The sequence below is a fragment of the Vanacampus margaritifer genome, chromosome 18, assembly GCF_051991255.1.
Source record: "Vanacampus margaritifer isolate UIUO_Vmar chromosome 18, RoL_Vmar_1.0, whole genome shotgun sequence".
Lineage (NCBI taxonomy): Eukaryota > Metazoa > Chordata > Actinopteri > Syngnathiformes > Syngnathidae > Vanacampus > Vanacampus margaritifer.
This window is the reverse complement of record NC_135449.1, coordinates 12,853,032-12,878,024: the sequence shown is the minus strand read 5'-3', so window position 1 is coordinate 12,878,024 and position 24,993 is coordinate 12,853,032. Positions and strand designations below refer to the sequence as shown.

Genomic DNA, 24,993 nt, shown 5'->3' with positions numbered 1-24,993 from the left:
CATACTTTTTTCTTTTATAATCTTGGGCCTAGTAATTGCTAATTATATTACATAGGTTACGCCAAACCTGACATGTTTCGCCGCCATCTTTCTGCTACCCGAAGGAGAAGAACCTGCATGTGGTCGTTGCTGAATCCCCTGATTCGGGCTCCTGCCGCTTTTCTCCCTCTGTTTTGCTCTCACTAGCTTTTGCTAGCTTCTCCTGCTAGCTGCTCTTGTTAGCCACTCCAGCTAGTTCTTGCTAGCCGCTCTTGTTAGCCACTCCATAGTTCTTGCGAGCCAACCGTGCTTGCCGCTCCCACTGCTCCTGCTCGTCGGGTTGCTTGCTCACTCGCTCAGGCCCAATAATAATTGGTAGTAATTGGTGGTAGCCTTGTGAAAGGTGGACGCTCTGAGACATCGTAGTTGTATTCTATTAGTTTACCACTAGGAGGCCCTAAATAATACACACTGACTGTCCTTTTAAAATCTTGCACTTAACAAATACTCATATACATTCTTTTAAAGACCTAAAACTAATTGTAATGTTCAGAAAAAAAACTAAAATGAAGCATTTTTTGAAAAAAAACAAAAAAAAAAACTAATAAAATTATATCTGTTAAAACACTAATAGCTCATTAAAGCTAGAATTCTAGAAACCTCTTTTGTGTAACGCTAGAACAGATATTTATGTTTATCAGCTCGCACCTCGGAAACGTTGACAGACGGGTGCCACCTCGTCACGGCTTTTCCATTGCAATTTTTAAACTAAATACTACAATGAAAAATCAAAAACTATTACAACCCTGCTGCCCACACACATTAGATGAGCATGGAGATATTTCAGTTTTCAGATCACACTGTCTCCTTTGTTCACTTCTCCAAGCTATGTTTCCATCATATATTTAATCCGTGTTTACGAAGTGAGGACTCAACAAGGCATGCTGGGGTATTTCCACACCCCACCCTGTATTTGCCCCTTCCTGTCGCACATATCACACCAAACTGCGTGAAACATGTCATTACTTAGCTGTCTACATGAAGGTATGAAGAGAAAAAGCCTGGAGGGAAAATTGACAATTGAAGTCGTCGGACTATTTAATCAACTAAATGTCCCTAAGAAAAACAGTTTTCAAGTTCTCCACATGGCTTGTTACTATTAGTGTGAAACTATTCTTAAATGCCACTCTGCATTTCTGGTTCTATTTACTTTTGCTTGGCCTTGACCAAGGGAAAGTGCAGGTGGTCAATAGCCTACCTTTCTCGGTTTTCTTGCTCTGTTTAACATTGTTTAGCCTTGCCAATTGTTGAGAATCTTCCGCCTAGATTTAGTCATAACTGTTTTAATTTATACTTATTTCCTCAGTAGAACTTTTATCTGTGGATGTGTCTTTGTAAGTGTCTTTGTAAGTGCAATTTCTGCTCATGTCATCATGCCTAAAGGACCTCGTCTGTTTCCACATCAATGGGCCAGTGTCTGGGGTTGAACTCAATGTGTATTGGATGATATGCTGTAAAAGTGTAAAAAGTCTTATCTGCTTCCGGCTGTCGTCATGTGTATTGAACTCAGGGCTGGGGGCTGTTTCCTGGGGGGTTTTCAAGATAATATAAGAATGCTGTGAGTCCGCTGAAATAACACACTTGCGAGAAGACTGCAGCCATTTGTCTGTAAACTTGCTTGTGTCCACAATATTCTGTAAAATAAATCCTTCGAAGGACCTGTTCACCGATCTCCAGTCTGTATTCAGAAAATCAATAATCTCTCTACCCGAACAACAACGAACACGCGGAAGACAAAGATAGTCTTCTAACACTAGCTAGCCTAGCTAGCCAAGCCTCAGTTGTTTGTGTACTTGTTGTAAAGTCTACTATACTATGGGTGTGTTTGTGTTTCAGGTGCAGGAAGGCGATGGGGAGATGGACGTTACATCTCTCAGTGGGTCTTGGGCTTTTGCTCATTCTCATGAGCTGCTCGTACACTGAAGGTACATGACCACATATATTATGTCTTTCGTTCGGGTTGTACATTTGAGCAATTTGGACTAGTCTCTGATATTCTGTATCACTTTAGAGGTTACACTAGAATTCCATTCCATCATATAGTAGCACACTTGATTGACCCATTGAGCCCTAGATCAGAAAAGTTGTGATTTAAACAACGCTAAATATCACATCATATCTAGCACAGTCTGGTGAGATTACTGATAAGAAATTCTTTCAGTAGAAGATAGATTATGTGTGCCATGTGTAACTATTTAACGTTTGGTATGTTTTATTCTCACGTTCTTTTCTCTTTCTTTCTCTCATCTCCCCTCCTGAATTTTCCCCTCTGTCCTCCACAGCAAACTATTGCTTTGCCACCAGGTCCAAAACCTGCTCAGAATGCCTGCAGGCGGGAAAAGGCTGCGCCTACTGTCCTGATGAGGTCAGAGCTTAAAATGGGAACATAAAAGAACAACGCTCGCATTCAGCCAAGATTTTAGTGCTTTGGCATTTCTACAAATGCTCATTTTCTCCCCTCGTGTTGGCGACTATTATTCTGAGTCATAGATGGTAGCTGAACATATTTAGCCACTGTCCAATTGGCACTTGGATTGAGGGAGTGGCTAAAAACAGAACCTGGATTTTTCTGAAGAGCACTGATCTGAATCCTGTTGAATGTCTGTGGAAAAAAAGGGAGACGGGTCCAAAATTATTCAACATTGGATAAAGTACCCTAACCGGTTGCCATTCAATTATTATTTGATGCCTCCTGTTCACATCACATTAGACCAGCTGTCTACCCTGCGCTAGCACTTAGACGTGGTCTGAACAGGTGTAAGGTTTAAATCGACTGTCACCAAAACGTCACTCAGCCGGGTGTATGTCCAAGTTACTCCCTTTGCTGCGCCGGCCCGCCCAGCTTGGTGGAGAACGGTCTGCTAAATTGGCAAGCATACACAGCCAGCATTGCGCTGTTATGAAAATCTGGATCCGCCAACATTTGTGCCACGGCGCAGATGCTCTAAAAACATGGAGCCCATGATGTTATAAGTTGTGTTAGGGTTTATATCGTACAATTTCAATTTAACCCTCCTTTTATGTTGTGGGTCAAAATGACCCACTTTTAAGTTAAAGAAGAAATGTTGGCTTTTTTTAACTCTCAATCTTGGCAGTAACAGACAATTAAAAAAAAAACAGTTCATTTCGACATATTTGTAATAGAGACAGTTAATAAGGAGCTATAACAATGTTTATCTGGATGCTTTCAGAACAGTGAGAATATACCGGGTCAAACTGACCCAGCATATAGTTTTTTGCTATGAAAGTTCACATCAACAAACTATAAGAAGTGACTAATTTTGACATATGTTCAATGAAAAGGGTGAATGCTAAGCTATAACAATCTTTATTGTGTTGGTTTTTGAAAATATTATGAGTCAAATTGACCCATGTTAAGAGTGAAAAGCATAATAGTTCTTTTTTCTTTTTTGCTATGAAATGTCTCATCAACAGGCTAAAATTGTTCACTTTGACAATTTCAATTAAAAATGTAGATGCTTTTTGGAATCCTTTTGGAATATTTAACACGACCTGGGTCAAACTGACCCATTTTAAAAACTACAATTTAGTAGGGTATTTTCTACGTAGCTTCTCAATTAAACTGGCTGACTTTGACATATTTTCAATAAAATGATTACTAATATTTATCCGAATGCTTTTGGAACATTAAACATAGACTGGGCCAAATTGACCCGATAGTATTTCATCACCAAACTTGTTAAAAATGGTTCATTTGAAATATTAGCAATGAAAGCGGTTAATAATGTTTATTGAGATGAGTTATTATCATTTAATATAGCCTGTGTCAAACTGACCCGGGAACAATATTGCTGTTCCTGAGAAACCAACCTAACTGGAGTGTAAAACAAGGCGAAAAAACTAAAACAAAAATTCCAAAAACAATTTCGTTAACAAAATCAAATAAAAACGAAAATGTTTTTTAAACAACGAAAACTAACTGAAACTACATTTTATGTTTACAAAACTAACTATAATTATAGCAAAAATGTCCTTCGTTTTAGTCTTTGGTTATTAATTTAATGCATGAGCCTTTGCGGAGGATTTTAAATGTGGTTTTAAGTAGATTTATTTTGATATTAACCGGAATAAGTTTGAAAGCCAATAAAAAAGCACCTTCAGATGACGTTGCTCCCATGGTGTTTTTTAAATATTGTGCACAAATAATACACAAAAAAAACTAAAAATAAGCATTTATGAAATAATTAAAACTAATAAAAACTAACAGAACCACCTTGAAAACTAATTAAAACTAACTACATTTAAAAACCCAAACTCAAAACGAAATCAAAACTTACTAAAATGAAAAATTCCAAAACTATAATAACCCTGGTGTTAAATGAGTTGTCTTTCCTTTTTAGGAATTTAATGGACCTCGCTGTGACCTGTATGAAAACGTTCTGGCGCACGGCTGCACCGCTGCCGCCGTGATCACAGCTCAAAGCAGCATGAAGATTGAAAGGGTAAAATGGCTTCCAATTATGTCATCATTTATGGCACACAGAAATGGCGAATCCTCTACATTTCCCTCCCACTCGCTCTTTATCCCTGCGCAGAAGCAACTGATCGACATCCAAAGGGCGCAGTCGCAGGTGTCCCCGCAGCAGATGAGTATGTCTTTTCTGCCAGGGGAAGAGAAGATGGTGGACGTAGAAGTCTTTGCTCCGACCAAAGGCCCTCTGGATCTGTACATTCTTATGGACTTCTCCAACTCCATGGAAGACGATTTGGACAACTTGAAGAGGATGGGTCAGGAGCTGGGTGAGCGGCTCGGCTCGGCTCGGCTCGGCTCGCTTCGCTACTGTGGTTGCCCTTTCTGTCATTCTGTGACATAGTGTTTTTCTCTTATAGCTTCACTGGTGAAAAAGCTATCAGATGATTACACCATTGGTTTTGGAAAGTTTGTGGATAAAGTTATTGAGCCCCAAACCGACATGAGGCCTGCTAAGTAAGAAATACTGTGCTGTTAACACCTTCAATATCGTAATTGAATAGCATACCGTTTCTCATAGTCATTTTTTTTTTCTTCAGACTTGCCCAACCATGGCCCAACAGTGACCCTCCATTCTCTTTTGAAAACGTCATCAAGCTGACCAACGACTTGAACTTCTTTACCAGTGAGCTTCAAAAGGAAAGAATCTCCGGCAACCTGGACGCTCCCGAGGGAGGTTTTGACGCCATCCTGCAGGCTGCAGTCTGCGGGGTAAGAAAACACATCCGGATATGCACAGTGGCGTAGCAACATTCCCCAGGGGGCCCCAAGCAAGAAGGGATTGGGTGCCCCGGCGGCCATTTGTAATATACACAGTATATCATTTTAAAATTGCACATCTGCATCTTCAGTAAACAGTCACCATTAATTGGGCTTCATTCAAGTGACTTGTTTTGTTTTAGTTTGTTTAACTTTAGCAAGAATCCTTCTGAGTCAGAAAACAGGAAAATAAAATTACTAATCACATGGTCGTTTAAATTTTTTTTTTAAATAAAAGCTTTACTATAAATGGCCGTTTTAACGTACATCATTTACATCATACATTACTTACATCATTTAAAAAACAAACTAACACCTTACTATGCATGGTCATTTACAACAACAACAAAATCCTGGTCGTTTAAAAAATAAAAGATGCCTTACCGTCGTTTAAAAATAACAAAAAACGCCTTACTATATACATGGTCGTTAAAAAAAACGCATTATGCCCATGGTCTTTTTTTTTTTTAACACCTTACATATACATGGTCGTTTTGTTTTTTTTATTTAAAAAAAAAAACGCCTTACGATACATGGTCATTTAAAAAAAAAAAACTTTACCATAATACTATGGTCATTTTTATATATAAAAAAATTTAAATAAAAGACGGCTTACTTGGTAGTTTAAAAAAAAATATAATAATACACCTTACTGCAGAGGTGGGCAATCTCGGTCCTCGAGGGCCTGCAGGTTTTGGAGGTTTATCACTCCCGACACAAGATGATTCCAATCAACAGGATCGTTCTCAGGCTTATGCAGAGCTTGCTAATGAGCTGATCATATATCAGCTGTGTGGGAGAAGGGCAACATGGAAAACCTGCAGGACTCCGGCCCTCGATGCCCACCTCTGCCTTACTGTATACATGGTTGTTTTGAAAAGAAAGAAAAACGCATGGTCATTTTTTTTTTTTAATCAAAGCTTTACTACTATTCATGATCATTTACAAAAAATAAAAATAGTCAGCCTTACGAAAGAAAAGAAAAAACACCTGACCCATGAAATTTGACACTTGTCATTGCTGCACTGCTAATGTGAAGGATATGCGGTTTGTGTCAAATCTTTTGGCCCTCTGGGGGCCCCTGTTGGCTAAGGGGCCCCAAGCAATTGCCTATCTTACCTAATGGCAAACTCCCCTTCTGGATGTACAAAATCTTCTGAATCCAAAAGAACCACCTGAAATCTAATGTGTAATATTACAACGCTATATCCCAGGATAAGATCGGCTGGCGTGAACACAGCACCCATCTTCTGGTTTTCTCCACCGAGTCTGCTTTCCACTACGAGGCTGACGGTGCCAACGTGCTGTCGGGCATCCTGCCGCGCAACGACGAGCTCTGCCACCTGGACGGCGAAGGCAAATACACAGAGGATACAGAGCAAGATTACCCCTCCGTACCCACGCTGGTCCGTCTGCTCGGAAAAAACAATATTATTCCCGTGTTTGCCGTCACCAACCACTCCTACTCGTACTACAAGGTTGGTGGTCATTTAACTCGACATATTTCTCATGTTGTACACTGTTACTCAAGAAAGTGTACTCGTTTGTTCAGAAACTCCAAACATATTTCCCTATTGCTGAGGTGGGCTTGCTGCAAGAGGACTCCTCCAACATCCTTCAAGTCATGGAGATAGCTTTTGAGGTAAAAACGTTCTTCTGACATGTCAAAGTATATCTTCTATCGCTCAGGCAACCACAAACAAAACAAGTCACTCGTACGGGTGCATATCCTTACAGAGTATCCGTTCCAAGATGAGCATTCGTGCGGAGGACAGACCCAAAGCCTTTGAGGCTCAGTTTCTATCCACCAGTGGGAAGATTGCAGAATACGGTGACTTTGACTTCAGGCCAGGAGCAATTGTAAGTGGATTAACAAACAACTGGATTTTGTATATAGAAATGTGTGTGTGTGTGTGTGTGTGTGTGTGTGCGTGCGCATATTAGCACACACAATTTCTTTACCACTTCTTGTGTTTTTCAGGGCAAATTCAAGATGCGACTCAAAGCCCAGAGGATGATCGACGAGTCTCCGGTCTGCAAAATGGATACGGATGAAAAAGAGGGCATGATAAGAGTTAAACCTACGACCTTTAACTCTGCCGTGAATGTTAATGCGAGAGTGCTATGTCCATCTTGTGACTGTGAGAAGGTAAACGCATTTTAACCGTCAAGGGGAAGTTAACCTTAAAAATGTTATATGTGACCTCACTAGTCTATGACGTTCTGCTAAATATTATATTTGTGGAATATGAGTTACGAAGCAAAATCCATCTGTTTTTATCCATCTCAGGGGCGGCCATTTTGCCACTTGCTGTCGATTGAAGATGACATCACAGCACCTGTTTTCTGAAGCTGAGCTGTGATTGGTCGTTACCTGAGACCTGAGCAACTGATGTCATTTTTACCCGACAGCAAGTGGCAAAATGGCTGCCTTCTGATATTGCTGCTAAGCTCCACTAACACAATATTAAGCAGAATACTGTATTTAGACTAGTGGGGCTGCTTAGAACATATTATTGTCAAGAATTTCTTTGAGGGGTTGACTTTCCCTTTCAAGAGTTCTCAAATGATTCTGATGATGGGACTTGCCCCTTTATCCTAGTTCTTATTGCGCCTTTGTCCTCCAGACTGCCATCCCTAACGCGCCCAGATGTACTGGCCACGGAGACCTTGTGTGTGGGAAGTGTCAATGCCATGATGGATGGTGAGGGAGGCAGACACCATATATTTTCTTGTTTTTACCCGAGTAACAACAATTTCAAACTCAATGTCTCTTTGTTCTGTTTTGATGTTCGGTTCAGGTTGAGTACATTCTGTAACTGCTCAGCTAGTGCTTCAGCCCTCGACACCCGCCTGTGTATCGGGCCAGGATCCACAGAACCTTGTTCGGGTCGCGGGGATTGCTTGGAGTGTGGAACCTGTGTGTGCTACAACCCTGACCAGTTTGAAGGACCTTACTGCCAGTATGATCGAACCCAGTGTCAGCGATTTGGAGGCTTCCTCTGCAATGGTACATCGTTCAGTCATCTTTAACCCCCAAAAAATCTAGTTTTTGTTTGCATAACCATTATTTTCCTCTTTAATCCAATCAGACCGTGGCTCCTGTATTATGGGCCGCTGTGTGTGTTCTGATGGCTGGGAAGGAAATGCCTGTGAATGTCCCAAGAGCAACCAAACCTGTTTGGACAGCAAGGGGGTCAGTTAGAACTATTGCCTGCATGTATTTTCATTTCATTCATCATTCTATGTGTCTTAAATGGACGGCTTACTGTTGTTTTAACTTTTTCAGGGTGTGTGCAATGGACGTGGTAAATGTCTTTGCGGTCTTTGTCAGTGTCAAACATCTGGTCTTGAGATGACGTCAACCTGTGAGCCAAATTTCCAGGTACCGAGACATCATGTGTCCGTTTTTATCTTTGTGGGTCATATACAGTACTCTAAAACAGTTGAGTCAAAGGTAAGCCTATTTCGGATGAAAAAATGGACCAATCCACTTTATTGGTCAATTTGACCCAATGTTCTGGATTGTTCTATACAGAATGACCCAATTTTTGACCCAAAGTTGGGTCAAGTTAACCCAAGTAGTGGATCTGACCCAACTTTATGGGTTGTTATATACAAAATGATCATTTTTGGGGGGTGGCGGTGCGGTGCAAAACAACCTAGAGAGTTGGTTTAAATTGACCCAAGTAGAGGATCTGACCCAAATTTCTGGGTTGTTTTTCCAAACTGGCCCAAATTTACCCAAGAAGAGGATTTGACACAACTTTATGGGTTGTTTTATAGAAAACCACCAACATTTTTACCCAAAGATGGGTCAAACTGACCCAAGTAGACGATCTGACCCAATTTTCTGGGTTGTTTTATAGAAACTGGCCCAATTTTTGACCCCTAGTTGGGTCAAATTAACCTAAATAGAGGTTCTAACCCAACCTTCTGGGTTGTTTTATACAAAATGAAGGTTTTTTGTTGTTGTTGTTGTTGTTGTTGTTGTTGTTGGTACTAATCAACCCACAAAGTTGGGTCAAATTGACCTAGGTCTGATCCAACTTTCTGGGTTGTTTTATCGAAAATCACTCAATTTCTGACCCAAAGTTGGGTCAAATTGACCCAAGTAGATGATCTAACACAATTTTCTGGGTTGTTTTATCTTTTTGGTTAGATATTTTTGAGATCATATCGTTTTTCCTTAGGATAAATAAAATGTCAAATTTAAAACTGCTTTTAGACATTCATTTTGTCATAATGTACATTTTTGCCATTTTTAAACTCTGGTCCTGGTCTGCTCAGGCTCAGCTAGGTGTGTGTGAGGCCACACGAAGTTGTGCTCAGTGTCAGGCTTGGAAGACGGGAGAGAAGAAGGACAAGGAGGAATGTGACAAGTGTCCTTTCAGAGTCATCATGGTGGACGAACTCAAAGAAGGTGCTGGAAATGATTGTTTTGCAAACACGCAGTCACCCTTTGTTAAGGTCATGATCGCTATTAGAGTTTGTCACCACGCCTGTAGTTAGTTAGATGTCAAATGCGTGTGGTTACAGCGGACAAGGTGCTTGAAAAGTGCAGTTTCCGTGACGAGGATGACGACTGCACATACCACTACACGGTGGAAAACCCCAGAGCTCCAGCATCTAAAGACTTGGAGGTCCAGATGCTGAAGAAGAAAGGTAATCTCAAAGTTTATTTCACTACAAAAAAAACTAAAGCAGTCATGATAGTAAGTGTATAAGCGCTTTGTATAATTATCGTATCGCTGATTGTTTGTCTACTTTTTGGACATTTCTCCAGATTGTCCGGCTGCCAGCCTCCTTTGGCTGCTCCCTCTCCTCTTGTTCCTCTTGTTACTGCTGGCACTTTTGTTGCTCTGCTGCTGGAAATACTGTGCCTGCTGCAAAACCTGCTGCCAGGTAAGAAAATAATACTGTTATTAACAGTATGGACAAAAGTTTTCAGCCACACCTAAATTAATGAATCATTAATCAAGGGTTGAATAAGACTCTCAAAGTTTATCAAAATCTTGGTGCTTCACTTTTACAAGGAGATGGCAAAAGTACTCACGAACTGTACTTAAGTTTAGATACTTGTGAGGGGGGGGGGGGGAACTTAAAAATTAGCACTTTGCTTTTATTATTATTTATTTATTTACTTTGACTAAGGTCAACTCCTTTACTAAAGTAAGTAACTCTGAAATGTACAACAGTACAAAAGTCAAATGTTACTCAGGATCTGATGCAAAAATGTTGTACTCATTTTCAGATTATGTTGGAATAAGATAAAAACAAACAAGCAAAAAACAGGAAATATTTTTAACCTGTTGTTATTTTTAAATTATTAGACCACGGACCTACTGGTCTGGCCCACTTTGGATCAAATTAGTGTATAAGTGGCCACTATATTAATATAGGTTTGACACCCTTGGTTTAATTGTGTCTGCTAGCTAAAGCCTGTTAGCCTATTGCTAAAATAAACTGTAATGCAAAACACCTCCTTGACGGCTACACTTTATGTAAATTAGCATTGATTGTACAGTGGTTATAAACCTTCAAACGAGTGCTGCTTTAACACACAGAGCAGCAGATAATACATACAATATTGTCATTTTACAGTTCTAGTGAAACTAATGACTTTTCATCCTCTCTCCGAAGAGCTGCCTTGCCCTGCTGCCTTGCTGTAGAAAAGGTAGGATGTCAACTTTATAAATCCTCTCATCTCCGAGTCCAACTTAGATGCATATTGAGGTGGCAATTGATGTTCTCTTTAGGTCGCATGGTTGGATTCAAGGAGGATGAGTATCTTCTCCGCCAGTCTCTGCTCACCTCGGACCACCTGGATACACCAATGGTGAGGACAGGCCCTCTCAAAGGAACCGATGTCGTACGCTGGAAGGTTACAGATAATGTGCACCGAAGTCCCAACCACCCCCAGGTTCTAGTCAAGCCCAACCCTAAAGAAACCAGTAAGTGTATACTGTATGTTTACAATTGTTGTACTTCATCTTAAAGATTTCTAATTCTCTTATTCTTCCCTTATAGTTCAGTATCCAATCTCCCTGCGTCTAAATAGGCGGTTTTCTGAGAACTTGTCTCGTCCTGACTCCAGGGATGCAGAACAGCTTCGGAAAGAAGTCGCGGATAATGTGAGTCGGCATCTTTAGTGGATTGGTATCCATGTGGATACATATGTCTCACTGTGGTCTATATTTGCTTTTTTTCCCCCAGCTTAACGAGGTCTACAAACAAATTCCTGGGGGCCAGAAAATGCAGAAGACCTCATTTAGGTAGGATGTGACTTCTAAGATTATACAATATATATACATACATACATACATACATACATACATATACACTTTCCAGTCGCAACATAGCAGACACGTCCACAACCAAATTTAGCAGTAATAAACTTAAAAAATAATGCATATATTTGTGGAGACTGGGGTCAAGTTGTATTTTACAATTTTAAAAATGTGCAGAATTGCACAAGTTACTTCATGTTAAAGATTAGATAGCTCTTAATATGAACAGAAAAATGCACTGAGCTGTCACCAACGTCTTGCAAATGCAATTATGCCATCTAGTGGCAGAAAAATGACCTCAACACAAATCAATGTCACACTCATTTTTTTACAGTACAGTACATTTTTTTACTTTTAACTAAATGTTATTAATTATTATGAAATTACTGTAATTAATGACTAAAAGATGCAGCCATATTTATATTAGCTTAGCATTTTTTCCACTTGAGTTAAGGGTATGAAACCTTAGGGGAAAAAACATTTTGTTGTAGGCATTTTTATTGTACATTTAGAACAGATGTAAAATTTGCGATTAAATTGTGAGTTAACTATTGCAGTCATGCGATTAATTACAAATTTTTTTTAATTATCGCCTGACACCCCTAATATGCACATTCATGTTATTGTCCTCTTTTTTTGTTCCAGAACACAGAGAAATGCTGGAAAAAGGTACCATCCATATTTATACAGTAAATATTTATGTGGTCCCAAAGCACACAAATGTCTAATTCCTGCTCCCCATGTGCTCTCCAGGCAGGACTACACCATCATGGACACCATCCTTTCTGCCCCTCGCAGTAGCTACCCTGATATTGTCAGGCTGACTGAGAGAAATGTCCAATCGGGACGCTTCAACGATCTCAAAGTGTTGCCCGGCTATTACACTGTCGCAACGGACAGAGGTATGATGGAAATGTATATATCGTAGTTCACAACTTTAGGGGAGCGATGGGGAAAAATGGCACATATTGGTACTTTACATGACATTGTCAATAATTTTTACTTTAATTGACTTTTATCTCCACAGAGGCTGCAGGAGCTGTAGAGTTCCAAGAAGGTGTGGAGTCGGTGGATGTTCATGTGCCGCTTTTTGCTAAGGAAGAAGATGATGACAAGAAGCAGCTGCTGGTTGAGGCCACAGATGTGCCGCTTGGAATCGCCAAAATTGGGAAACGCTTGGTGAACATCACCATCATCAAAGAACATGGTCAGGAGAAACAATGGAAGTCATGATAACATATAATCTGATGATTGCACTAACAGAATTTTTTTCTTCTTCTCACAAGCCTCCAGTGTGTTCTCCTTCCTGCAGCCAGCCTACACCTACAGCAGACAGGACGGGGTGGCCAATATTCCAATTAGCAGAGAGATAATTGAGGACGGACGCACACAAGTCTCCTACCGTACACGAGATCTCACAGCAAAGGATAAAAAGGTAATTATCCATTTTAGCTGGTTCAATACTCCACTGATTAGACAATCATGAAACTCGTGCATCTATTTCAGGATTACGTGACTGTGGATGGTGATCTCACTTACGGTCCTGGTGAGACCCACAAGACTGTTCCGGTTCGTCTGCTGGAGCTGGGTGAGAAAGATGCCCTCTTGGATGACAAACAGGTCAAACAGTTCGTCATGGACCTCAGTAACCCGCGACAGGGTGCCAAGCTTGGCCGCTACCCGAGAACTACCGTCACAATTGCTGACATTCCAGGTAAGAAAGCTAAAGTGTCCAGAGTCTTTTACCCAAAGTTAGTGATGCCTGTATTCAAGTTTTGATGCTCGTTTGATTATTAATCAGATCCCAGTGTGATGATGTTCAAGAGAGGCACCCAGAACTTCACTACATCCGACCCAAATTACACCATCCCTGTGGTGCGCACTCGCAACCAGGACGGCCCCGCTACGGTGAAATGGCGCACAAAGAAGGGCCAACGGTTTGACCTCTCCGGCCTTCTGAAGTTTAACCCTGGAGAGACCGAGAAGAATATAGTGATCGACCCAAGAACCCACTCTGCTCTGAGTCAGCCTGACAGCTTCCAGTTGGAGCTTTTGGATCCCAGCAGCAATGCCACAGTTGGAGAGAGGAAAACCACGATTGTCAATGTTGTGGAAGGAGGTTGGTTGTGGTCTACCACAGGGGTCTGCAACCTGCGGCTCTGGAGCCAGATGTGGCTCTTTAGTCCCTCTCCTGTAGCTCCTGGTGGATCTCTAAAAAAAAAAAATTGTAGAAATTCTTTATTTATTCATTTTTTACATATTTATTTGTATTTTTTAGATAAAAAAATATTTAAATTAATTAATGATTTAGACACAAAATGAATAATTAAATGCTCAAAAAATGTCAGAGTCCACATTTTAAGTTGTCATAAAAAGAGAGACTAAAGATAGATTTTAAAAACGTTTTAAGTATTACCTATAAAATGCCCCAAAAATAAAAAAAAGTACCATTAAAATGTCTTTGGAATTGCCCAAAAAGTTGCTTTAAAAAATAAAAAAGACAGACAGAAAAGACATTTCAAAAGTAGCTATAAAGTATCCAAAAACGAAAGAAGAAATCCCCAAAATTACCATATGTCCACACAATTGCCAAAAATGTCAGGAAATTGACAACAAAAAAGGTAGAGAAATAAAAAAAGAGCCATTAAATGTTCAAAAAAGGAGAGAGAGGCAAAAAATGACCATAATATGTCCATAAAATTGCCAAAAATATCAGAAAACAAAGGCGAGAAAAATCAAAAATGTATGAAAAACGAAGTCTGAAAAATTACAAAAACAAAAATCCAGAAAACGGAAGAGGAAAGGTAGAAGAAAATGAATGTTTACATATTGGATGCTGCTCTCCTATTTTTGTTTTTTGGTGCAGCTCTAATTAGTTTTAAGCCCTCAGTAGATTAGGCTAACACTCACACATTATTTCCTTTATTACAATCGTCAAATGTTTTGCAGCTTCAGACACATTTACTGTTATTTATAGGGCCTAAAATGACTCTTTATACTAGTAAAGGTTGCTGACCCTTGGTCTAGTAGTAGTTACAGATATTTGCTGTAAAGTCTTTAAATTGATTCATTTTCCTTCACCTCCTGTAGGTCCAAGATCTCCTGAGATGTCCATGATGCAGCAGAAAGGTTTTGTATCTCCCAAAAATGTCACGCCTGGTGGTCGCCTTCTTGCTCCTGGAAACCCTAAGGCCAAAGCAACTGGACCCAGAAGCATCCGCCTCAACTGGGACCCGCCAGCCGGTAACCCCTTGGGGTACAAGGTGCATTAAATGAACAGAAGTTTGATTCTAATCATTTCATCTACCTAGCACCCAATGTTTCTTAAATGTACCTTTTGTTTGCGTGTGTGTTTTTAAGGTGAAATATTGGATCTACGGCAACCCAGAGAAAGATGCTCAGGTCTTAGATGTTAAGACTTCTCACGCTGAGCTGACCAACCTGTATCCCTATTGTGACTATGAGATGCGAGTGTCTGCCTACAATGCGTTGGGAGATGGCAATGATACAGACATGGTTCCGTGTCAGACTCTGGAGGATGGTAATCATTTCTGCGCTCTACAAGCTTATTGGATATCAACAGTTATCGGGAGCAGCTGAGTGCAAATATTATATCTGTTTTCCTACAGTGCCGGGTGAACCGGGCCGACTTGCCTTTAATGTCATCAGCCCGACAGTCACTCAGCTCAGTTGGGCCGAGCCTGCAGAGACTAACGGCAACATCACGGCTTATGAGGTCATCTACACACCCATCGACGATGATCTGAGTAAGAGAACCACTGGATTTTTCGAAGCACATACTTTTAGTACATGACATTGATGGGCCGCAGCTCCCTTGGATCCCAATACTTCAATGGACTAAAATCATTTGGACAACAATGGATATATTTTCCCACACGGAACCCTCACCCAACTGAATCCATCCTTCACTCTAGAAACAGTGGGGTCAAAAATAACCCAACTATGGGTCAAAAATTGACCGATCCTCTACTTTGAGTCAAGAAATGGGTCTTTTAGTGTAAAACAGCTCATAAATATTGGTCAGATGCTTTATTTGGATCAAAAAATTTGTTGATTTTGTATGAAACAACCCAGAAAGTTGGGTCAAATTGATCCATAACTTAGATCAGTCCATTTTTTATCCATATTTGGGTTACTTTTGATCCAACTGTTTTTAGTGTTCAATTTTCTGAATCAGATGAGCTAGTGATTGAGGGAAATAAAGCTTCATGAAGCTTCATGAAGCACCTGAGATATTTTTTTACTCCTCAATGGTGTTATTAGTTTAAAGATAAACACTGGTGCAATGGAAATTGCTTCGATTTCCGCTGAATCTTTAAATCAAGAGTGCCATCTCGTGGAGTCCAAAAAATATCAACAGCGCTTCATGAAGCATCATTTGCCCATCATTAAGATGTGTGTATTTTTGTATTTTGTTTTTGTCATCATATTGCATCTTTGTCATCTTCTCATCAACAACAGAGCAAGTTGGTGCAGCCAAGAAGGTGAAGATCGACAACCCAAAAAAGCGAATGCTCTTGATTGAGAATCTTGTGAGTGCCCAGACCTATCAGTACAAGGTCCGTGCCAAGAACGGAGTCGGTTGGGGCCCCTACAGAGACGCAACCATCAACTTGGCATCACAGCCTGCGAGACCTCTGTCCAGTTAGTCAACATTCGACCCGTCTGCTCCCGAGCCTTTTTTTGCTTTTCTGAACATAGAACCTATATCAGCATATCTGTCCTGTTTTCTAGTTCCCATCATTCCAGATGTCCCCATTGTGGATGCCGAAGCAGGAGACGAGTATGACAGCTATCTGATGTACAGCAACGAGGTGCTGAAGTCTCCCGCAGGGTCCAAGACGCCCAGCGTTTCTGGTGATGGTGGGTAGCCAGAGCCCAAACTGCAAACAGCCCATTCAAAGACACTGATAATGATATAGGAAGTAAGCAAAAAAAGAGAGATTGTAGATTGTAGAGCCAACCAAATGAGGACATAATACATATGTATTGTGGTATCACACCCCAGCCCCAAGCTAAACTGGACAACTCTGCTCTTCCCATCCATCCATTTTTTCGACAAATTTTCCAATGTATCTTCTTATCTGCAATAGGAATGAATTACGTCTATATGGTAAAGCCCAGTCAGCTTCCGTATGCTTTTTGCCCAACAAGTCAACTTTCCGTGGTTCTCAATTAGTTATAGACCAATATGTTTTTTAGGGCCGGTAGCGATAAAGCATTTGCAATAAACGAGAAAATATTACTGTCAAAATAACCAAAAAAAAAAACTTTATTGAAATGCCATTAAGCATGTTTGTTAAAACTACTTTTCAAATTTTCAACACTTAGAAGGTTTTTCTTTTAATTTTAAATATATAGAGAATGAACAGATTTGTTTAAAATGGTAAAAAAAAATAATAATAATTCTATTGTAGATAAACCTTTCCAAAAATTCAACATAATTTCTTAACTTTAACAAAAAGTGTAGAGCTCTGAGTGTCAGCATGATCTTTTTATAAAGTAAAGTGGAAATTTAAATAAATAAATAAATGAAAAGTTCCCTGTATCACGCTGATCGACAAATGCATGCAAAGTAGCTAATTTTTGATTTTCGTCAGGGTTTATAAAGGTTTTCAAAAGACCTTGCAGACAGTGAAAATGTGTCTCAACATGTTCAAAATTTCTTTGCAACAAGTCTGTCTGTGAACATCTTACAAATCCTGATGAAAACCCCAAATTCGCTACAACCACAAGCATTCACCACTGAGTGAGATGCCAGCTTTATCAGCCTCCAGATGAGTAAAACGTCAAAATGACAAATATCTGCACCGATAGTCGGCCCTGTTGATAAGCTTTCTATCCCTATACTCTCAATGGCTGCACATTTAGCAAAATACTTGTCTTTGGTAGAATACATATAGCAACTGTTCATTCAAAACCACAAAATGAGGCATCCTATTTCAATCTAATCGGTAAACGAGCTCTTACAACATTCTTATAATAATTTTGGGTTTTGATTGACGCTGTCAAAGTGGTATTAATCCATCAATATTTATATCCAATCTCAAGTGTAGTGTTGTGGAACTGCACTGCACACCTTAGATGTGTTTCTACTATTTTGGTGACTATTTAGATGCATGAGAAAGGCAAAAAAATATTGGAAACATTTCCCTGTATTTTACACCATAGAAAGCAAGGCATCTACATCGATATCATACGTCATCAGCCTCATAATTACGCAAAGCACTGAACAGTTTTGCCTACCGTCCTCCACTTGCTTGCTTCTCCCCCTCCCCTCATCACTTCAATTTGCAAGGCTGGAAGTATGTCAAGTTGGTGGGGTCCAACCTGGAACTCCGAAAGGTGTCATGGACACAGCGAGTGGACGTCATCCCCAACAGTCGGCTCAGCACAGACACAGAGACGAGCACAGATGAGGCCCCATACCCCAACGTCACACAAACACCCGTGCCAGGTGAAGAGCAGCAGACAGGCTGTCGCCATGCCAAAATTTCCCTCTACCCTCAATATTGGTCTTGCCAGAAATTTTGTGATACCCTTCCATTGCGAGCTTCAGCCTTTGTCCCCAAGTTGGTACCGACCCGAGCACTGGCATCAACTGCACCACCTTCCAGTTGATGATCACAAGCAGAATTACCCCTTCAAGTACCCCACACACCTGACTCTGTCTGTCCTCTCACATCCCAGTAGGAAAGTAGTAGTCTTGGGGCAGCTTGCAGGTCTGGATTTTCCACATTACCCTCACTACAGGGAATCTTCAACAATGGCACTATTTCTTTCAACTTCATTGAAGCTGTTTGGAAATATGCAAAGCACCAGCTTTTACATACACGAGTAGACAGTCAAATTCAGATTTGTTTGTCCCGGAACGAGCCACCATGTTACGTGACGATTGATGTTAGCCGGGCAGGTAAGATGTGGAGCAGGAAAGTGGTGAACAATTTGGAAAAATCAACATACTGTATTGTCAAATGAATACCCGTGTAAGGGATTGTCACAACTATCAAAAGTGACAACATAAACACCCGTCAAAAATGTTTGCTTTCCCAATCAGTAATGCCTGTCCGCTAGTGGAACCCCAATTAACCCATTCAAACCCAAAAACATATAAATACGTTTTTAATACTTTGTCCTTCACTCCCCAAAACATACATATATGGTTTTTTTTTATTTGTTTGTTAAGATAGAGCATGCAAAAGGTTTTGACACAGCTTATGATATGAAGAGGTTGCTTATGGCAATGGTACTTATTACAAAAAACGGCCAGCAAGTGGCAGCAGAGTATAAGAGATCAAACAGGTCCATGTTGTAACAAGCTCTTTTTCCGAGTGTGTTAAACAGGTTTGTGAATAATGATTAATTTAGCTATATTCTAATGTTAATTGCTGCAAAACGGAAACAGATACAAATGTACTTTTTCCTGATGAAAGAGACTCTAATCTTTCTGGTCCATTTTTTCATAGCAACAGAGCAGAATATTCTGTGGGCCTTGCAAAATCAGTCAAAATCCAGTAAAATAGCTGGGTGCAAAGCGGGTTGCTTCAGTGAAAATGGCTGGGAGTGAATGTGTTAACTACTACATGGCCACCTGCTCATGGCTCAGGTGAACAAACAAAAACACATCGCCCCCTAGTGATTGGAGGTAAAAACAAATCAAACCTGGAGATCCTACAATCTCTCTGAGTGTCAATCAAAATTGTTATCGTTTTAAAGCTACAATTACCACATTGTATTAGATTTAGACTAGCTTAAAAAATTCACGCCTCCCGGGGTATATATTGTCTGATTTCACATTAATTATATTATTTGCACAATTTAATGTCAACTTTTCCTCATTCATTTTCAATGGGACAGACATCGAAAGTCCCATTTTCTACGCCCACTTTGATATATACAACTTATCATCATTACCACCTATCTGATACTGCTCAGTGGCGCAGTTGATAAAGTACATTGTCCACTAACCCGGTGGTTGCAGGTTTGAAGCCCACGTTCGTCTATGCGTTCCAAATATATCCATGGCCATTATGCTAATCATATACATGTATACCAACTGACTACCGTATCAAAAAATGCGTGATTTCATTGAAATGATTAAATGCTGCCAGCTTTCAGCATCAGATGACACTTTACAAAAATAAATACACCATTAGCCATGACATCAAGGAAGTCATGTTAGCTCAGTGGTTAGAGCAATTCCCTTCCAACACAGAGTACCTGGGTTCAAACCCCACTTGTACCACATTTTAGTACTTTAGCCATTTATCTTTCAATTTACTTCACAAGCACATGCATTCAAATCTTAGCATTCAGCTGATAGCGTTCCGCTTTTCAGCATTCCCACGCAATTTCCGCAGAAATTGCACTTTGTCTAGTTTATTTGCATTACTGGATCAGAATGCTAACAGCTGACATCACATCAATCTGTCTGATGACAATTTCACAGATTACATGATGAATGGCAAGTGGGACCAGAACTTCCTCTTCCCAGGCGGTCCTGTCACACGCAACTTGTCCACATCCTCCACTCCGATGTCCTCTTTCAACTCCAACTACAGGGGCGGCTCCTTCACCACAGAAACAACTACCAACTACATGTCAGGTAAGATACCTTGATTGAAGCTCACAAGATCTAGTGTCACTCATTTGCTCCCAAAAGCGTATAAAAGCGTTCTATTTTAAATATTGCCATGGTCCCAAAAACCCATTTATGAATTTTGTGCTGTTTATTATTGCGTTAGTGGAATATGAGTAAAGCAGCAAAATCCAGCCGTTTTTATCCATCTCAGTTGGCGGCCATTTTGCCACTTGCTGTCGACTGAAAATGACATCGCAGTTGCTCAGGTCTCAGGTAACAACTGTTGAGGGTCTTCTGCTCAGATTTAGTTATAACTGTTTTGATTTAGTTATAACTGTTTAGATTTAGTCATAACTGTTTTAATTTCCTCAGTAGAGCTGGGTGAGTGTTTAAATGATGTTTGGGGGAGCTTCCTCTATTCCCACACCAATGGGCCATTTGTCTGTGGTTGAAGCAAATGTGTTAATATGATTTCTTTGTAAGTCTTATCTTATGCTAGGTGAGGTGCTAGGTCTGAGACCTACTATATTTCCACATCAAAAGGCAATCTGTCAATGTGTATTGAATGCTGTAAAAGCCTGTCTTGGCTGGGGGCTGGTGGCTTCGGGGGAAAAGGAGGAGTTGTAATACTTTTTCAAGATAGTATAAGAATGATATGAGTCCGCTGTAAAGACACACTTGCGAGGAGCAGCTGTGCTTCTGTAAACCCGCTTGTGTCCGGAATATTCTGTAGAAATAAATCCTTCGAAGGACCTGTTCACCGATCTCCAGTCTGTATTCAGAAAATCAACATTCTCTCTACCCGAACAACAACGAACACGCGGAAGACAAAGATAGTCTTCTAACACAACCAATCACAGTGCAGCTTCAGAAAACTGGTGAGCTGTGATTGGTTGTTGCCTGAGCAACTGTGATGTCATCTTCAGTCGACAGCAAGTGGCAAAATGTAATATTATTCAGAATGTCATGTTTAGACCCGTGAGGTCACATATAACATATTTTGTCATTTGTCAAGAAACGGTTAAGGTTGACTTCCACTTTAACTCTCCTCTATTCCAACAGGAAGCCCTCATAGAACAGATATGATGGGCGGAATAGGTGGAATAGGTGGAATAGGTGGAATAGGTGGAATGCACACAACGGACGTCATCATGAGGAAGCGCTCAGAGAGGGGTTACGCAGATGAAAACATCCGAGACTCGATCGTCATGGGAGATGTGTCGAGCAACTTTCCAGGTATAGGTAACATTAGCAGCGGTTGAATTGGAAGTACAGGCCGAGACCAAGTAGTTTACGTAAGCGCATGAGCCAAATGTCTTGGAACAGGATGCATGTTAACAAGCTTGGTGCTGTTGGTTGCATAGCAGGCTTATGAAGAGTTTTTGCAGGAGCTATGCTGACTATCGCTCTTTCTTTTTCTGCTCCACTGTTTACCTCTCATGTCCTCTGCATCCTCCTCGTTTCCGCCTCTCCGCTCAATGTGCCATTAGGTGTGTACGGCTTCCCTGGGTCGCAGAGTACCTCTCAGAGCCAGTTCAGCTACAGCCTGTCTCAGGGTCCCAGGGTCAGGACTCAGTCTTCCGAGGTCAACGAGGCTCTGTATAATTTGGACAGGGTGCTTCAGGGTAAGTGTGGCGCATGTAAAGCATGAAGGCTGCCGTTTATTCCCTGCTCTCCTCTTCAAAGCTCAACATAGATTTCTTGTTGTTTGATATCCAAAATTCTGCTGTTATTGAGATAATTATGGACAGTTTTGCAACAGCAAGGTATTTGCAGTTAATTGTATGTCGAATATTTGTAATGTCGTGTAAAACGTTTTTTTTTTTAAAAAGACTAAAAATATTATTTATACAATGGGCACTATTTTGATTCATTTTTCTTTGTCTGTTGAATGGATATCTTGTGGCTGGAAAAGCAACACAGCAAAGAAATATTGATTTAAAAAACAAAACAAAACATTTTCCCACTTTTGGCTAGCGTATGAATCATTTAGGTCTCAAATGTAGGGTAGGCTGCATACTGCAAATTTCCATAATGTCCTGAAACCTGTTAATCTGTTAAAATACTAACCAGTTATTGCTATATATCGGCCAAAACCTCAAAAGTCAACATTTGGCGAATTTCATATTTTTTCAAAAATCTATAGGCTACTTTTGTTCAGTCCAAACATGGCTGTCATTTTTACAATTTTTTTACCAATCTCAAGTGTTAAAAAATTATTTACGCTCTGATGATGCAATGGTTGAACAAACATGCAATTTTTGGGACCTACTTAAAAGTGACCATTTTATACAACAAGGTTTGGCCCGACGGCAGCGATATGTGTCCACGCACATATATCTTAAAAGAACGTTTAAATGTGAGAGACCCCACACATGACGAGAAAAGAATCGGTACTCATTTACATGACCAGCAAAGCACGTATGCATATGCAAGATTCCTCCCCCAATAATAAGTTGTTTGTGCGTTGTATTGTGACATTGGTTGTAATAAAAGCTATTGTTGGTAATTGTACAAATGTCATTGGAGGGGGAAAAAAGGCAAAACAACAACAACAAAAACACAATGTCTGATGTAATCCCAAAACTGACCTTTAGGAGGCAGCATGGCGCCACAAGAAATCCAGACAGTCAAAAAATACAAACAAGAAGAAAGCGTAGAAGAAGAAATACAGTACAAGAAGCTAGGCTAACTGTTAGCTCATCTAGTAACTAAATGTAATGTAGTTACATTACGGTGGCAAACTCCGCTCTGCCTTTATTCCAGTTCATCTTTTAAGGGAAAGACGTATTAATTACACAGACAACACAAATCATCTATGAGTCTACGTGAAACTAATAATAAAATCGTAGTCTTCTAGCCAACTCAACATTTTGCTAACTGCCCTATAAACCAATATTATTATTATTATTATTTCCTCACTGCTCTTTGTTAAACGTAAAATACATATAGGAAGATTAAAGTGCTGTTAGTGTGGCACTGCAATGCTACTCCTGATGCAGACTGGACCAACATTGGAATTAGCTAAATAATTTGACTCTGCAGCCAAAATAGTCTATCTAAACTGAAATTAGATTATTATTTTTGCAAAGGCAAAATCTTTTCTCGGCTCTTATTCAATTTTGCATGTGTGTCTTAACCACATCCCCAACACTGACCTCCGTCTCTCATCAGATGCAAGACTCAGCCCAGGGGTCCCCGACACCCCCAGCCGACTGGTGTTTTCAGCTCTGGGTCCCACTGCCCTGAAAGTCAGCTGGCAGGAGCCCCACTGCGAGAAGGACATCCTGGGCTATTGCGTGCTCTACCAGCCGCTCAATGGAGGTGAGGGTGGCCTTCTGTAGTTAGGTTATCTTTTAAAAAAAAAAATTATGGGCCTTCACATGCCCACATTTTTTTTCCAAGCATGTTTTTTTTTTCTGGTAAAATTGGTTCTGGAATATTTTTTTAAAAAGTCATACCAATTAACAAAGCATTCACATACTTGTCATCAAAACATGTATTGATCCGGTTATTCGCTTAACTATGTTACATCTCTCCTAGGTGATGTGAAGCGCATCAATGTGACCAACCCGGCGGACAACTCTGTGATCATCCAAGATCTTCTGCCCAACCACTCGTACCTATTTAAGGTGAAGGCTCAGAGCCAAGAAGGCTGGGGCCCGGAAAGGGAGGGCGTCATCACCATCGAGTCCGCCGTCGACCCCAAGAGTCCCCTCTGTCCCATGCCAGGTTCTCGTCATCACTTTTTGGAACGGCTACTGCCATGTACAGTCTGGTTCTCATTCTCTCTTATTTTCTGGCAGGCTCTCCGTTCACCTTGAGCACCCCGAGTGCGCCGGGTCCTCTCGTCTTTACGGCTCTCAGCCCCGATTCCTTGCAGCTCAGTTGGGAGAAACCCAGGAAGCCCAACGGAGACATTCTCGGCTACGTGGTCACCTGCGAGCAGCTTCACGGAGGAGGTGAGGCTCTCGTTTATGATCACTAGCATCAAACAATGCATTCAACGAAATACCTCCATTTTGTTTTTCATTCCAATCTGATCTAACCCTTGGGTCGTCCAGGTGACACGCGTTCCTTCCAGGTGAGCGGGGACAGCGCTGAGACCCGGCTGACAGTTCCCAACCTGACCGAGAACATCCCTTACAAGTTCAAAGTTCAGGCTCAGACCACTCAGGGCTTCGGCCCCGAAAGGGAGGGCATCATCACTATTGAGTCTCAAGATGGAGGTAAAATGTTTGTTTTTGTTACTAAACACAACAATTTGTTGCTGCCATGTGAAAAACACTTATGTCCATTTTTGTCTTTTTTCAATTTATTTATTTATTTGTTTATTTTTTTTTACATTTTTATGTTTTTGGGAGGCCAAAAACATAAATAAAAGTGTTAAAATGCCCAAAATGGACATAAGTGTTTTTCACATAGCAGCGACGTAATGTTCCATCCTTTTAATGCAGTATTATAATAATAAGTAAATAAGTAATACGTACATCTGCAAAATTTCCTTACAGGGGCTTTGTCTCAGTTCAATAATCAATCCATGACAAGGAGGGAAGTTTTCGACATGCCGACTGATGTCAGCACCATGAGCAACATCTCGCGCACCATGATCAACGACCCATACTTCTCAGGTACAAATGGAAGCAGCGCTTCGTAGTCATCTGACCCCAAAGTTAACGACTTCAGAGATGGTTCCAAAGATGAATAACCGAACTAACAGAATACTGACTCGTCATTAGTTAGCATTAGTGTTAGCCTAATAGCACAATCGCTAAAGAAACAAATTGTAGTGTCAATTATTTTTTTGTATG

General features: G+C 40.5%; 1 protein-coding gene across 4 annotated transcripts in view; it reads left to right on the top strand.

Moving 5' to 3' along the window:
- itgb4 (integrin, beta 4) overlaps positions 1–24,993 on the top strand; it is a 34,977-nt gene that overhangs the window by 8,179 nt on the left and 1,805 nt on the right. For 3 of the 4 annotated variants that reach the window (XM_077550195.1, XM_077550196.1, XM_077550194.1), the window contains exons 2-41: positions 1,876–1,964; positions 2,322–2,404; positions 4,401–4,502; positions 4,596–4,800; positions 4,891–4,987; positions 5,071–5,242; positions 6,505–6,768; positions 6,843–6,932; positions 7,028–7,150; positions 7,272–7,439; positions 7,918–7,994; positions 8,092–8,300; positions 8,383–8,486; positions 8,580–8,675; positions 9,581–9,713; positions 9,830–9,955; positions 10,077–10,195; positions 10,934–10,967; positions 11,050–11,244; positions 11,321–11,424; positions 11,507–11,565; positions 12,226–12,249; positions 12,334–12,482; positions 12,608–12,787; positions 12,867–13,015; positions 13,087–13,294; positions 13,382–13,699; positions 14,671–14,843; positions 14,941–15,121; positions 15,210–15,347; positions 16,063–16,245; positions 16,336–16,464; positions 20,051–20,206; positions 21,245–21,418; positions 21,673–21,807; positions 23,357–23,506; positions 23,726–23,914; positions 23,989–24,144; positions 24,247–24,411; positions 24,694–24,813. In XM_077550195.1, the coding sequence (XP_077406321.1) occupies positions 1,889–1,964; positions 2,322–2,404; positions 4,401–4,502; positions 4,596–4,800; positions 4,891–4,987; positions 5,071–5,242; positions 6,505–6,768; positions 6,843–6,932; positions 7,028–7,150; positions 7,272–7,439; positions 7,918–7,994; positions 8,092–8,300; positions 8,383–8,486; positions 8,580–8,675; positions 9,581–9,713; positions 9,830–9,955; positions 10,077–10,195; positions 10,934–10,967; positions 11,050–11,244; positions 11,321–11,424; positions 11,507–11,565; positions 12,226–12,249; positions 12,334–12,482; positions 12,608–12,787; positions 12,867–13,015; positions 13,087–13,294; positions 13,382–13,699; positions 14,671–14,843; positions 14,941–15,121; positions 15,210–15,347; positions 16,063–16,245; positions 16,336–16,464; positions 20,051–20,206; positions 21,245–21,418; positions 21,673–21,807; positions 23,357–23,506; positions 23,726–23,914; positions 23,989–24,144; positions 24,247–24,411; positions 24,694–24,813 (5,713 nt within the window). In that variant the 5' untranslated portion in view covers positions 1,876–1,888. The remainder of the gene's footprint in view (positions 1–1,875; positions 1,965–2,321; positions 2,405–4,400; positions 4,503–4,595; positions 4,801–4,890; positions 4,988–5,070; positions 5,243–6,504; positions 6,769–6,842; positions 6,933–7,027; positions 7,151–7,271; positions 7,440–7,917; positions 7,995–8,091; positions 8,301–8,382; positions 8,487–8,579; positions 8,676–9,580; positions 9,714–9,829; positions 9,956–10,076; positions 10,196–10,933; positions 10,968–11,049; positions 11,245–11,320; positions 11,425–11,506; positions 11,566–12,225; positions 12,250–12,333; positions 12,483–12,607; positions 12,788–12,866; positions 13,016–13,086; positions 13,295–13,381; positions 13,700–14,670; positions 14,844–14,940; positions 15,122–15,209; positions 15,348–16,062; positions 16,246–16,335; positions 16,465–20,050; positions 20,207–21,244; positions 21,419–21,672; positions 21,808–23,356; positions 23,507–23,725; positions 23,915–23,988; positions 24,145–24,246; positions 24,412–24,693; positions 24,814–24,993) is intronic. The other variant, XM_077550197.1, reaches the window with a different exon arrangement.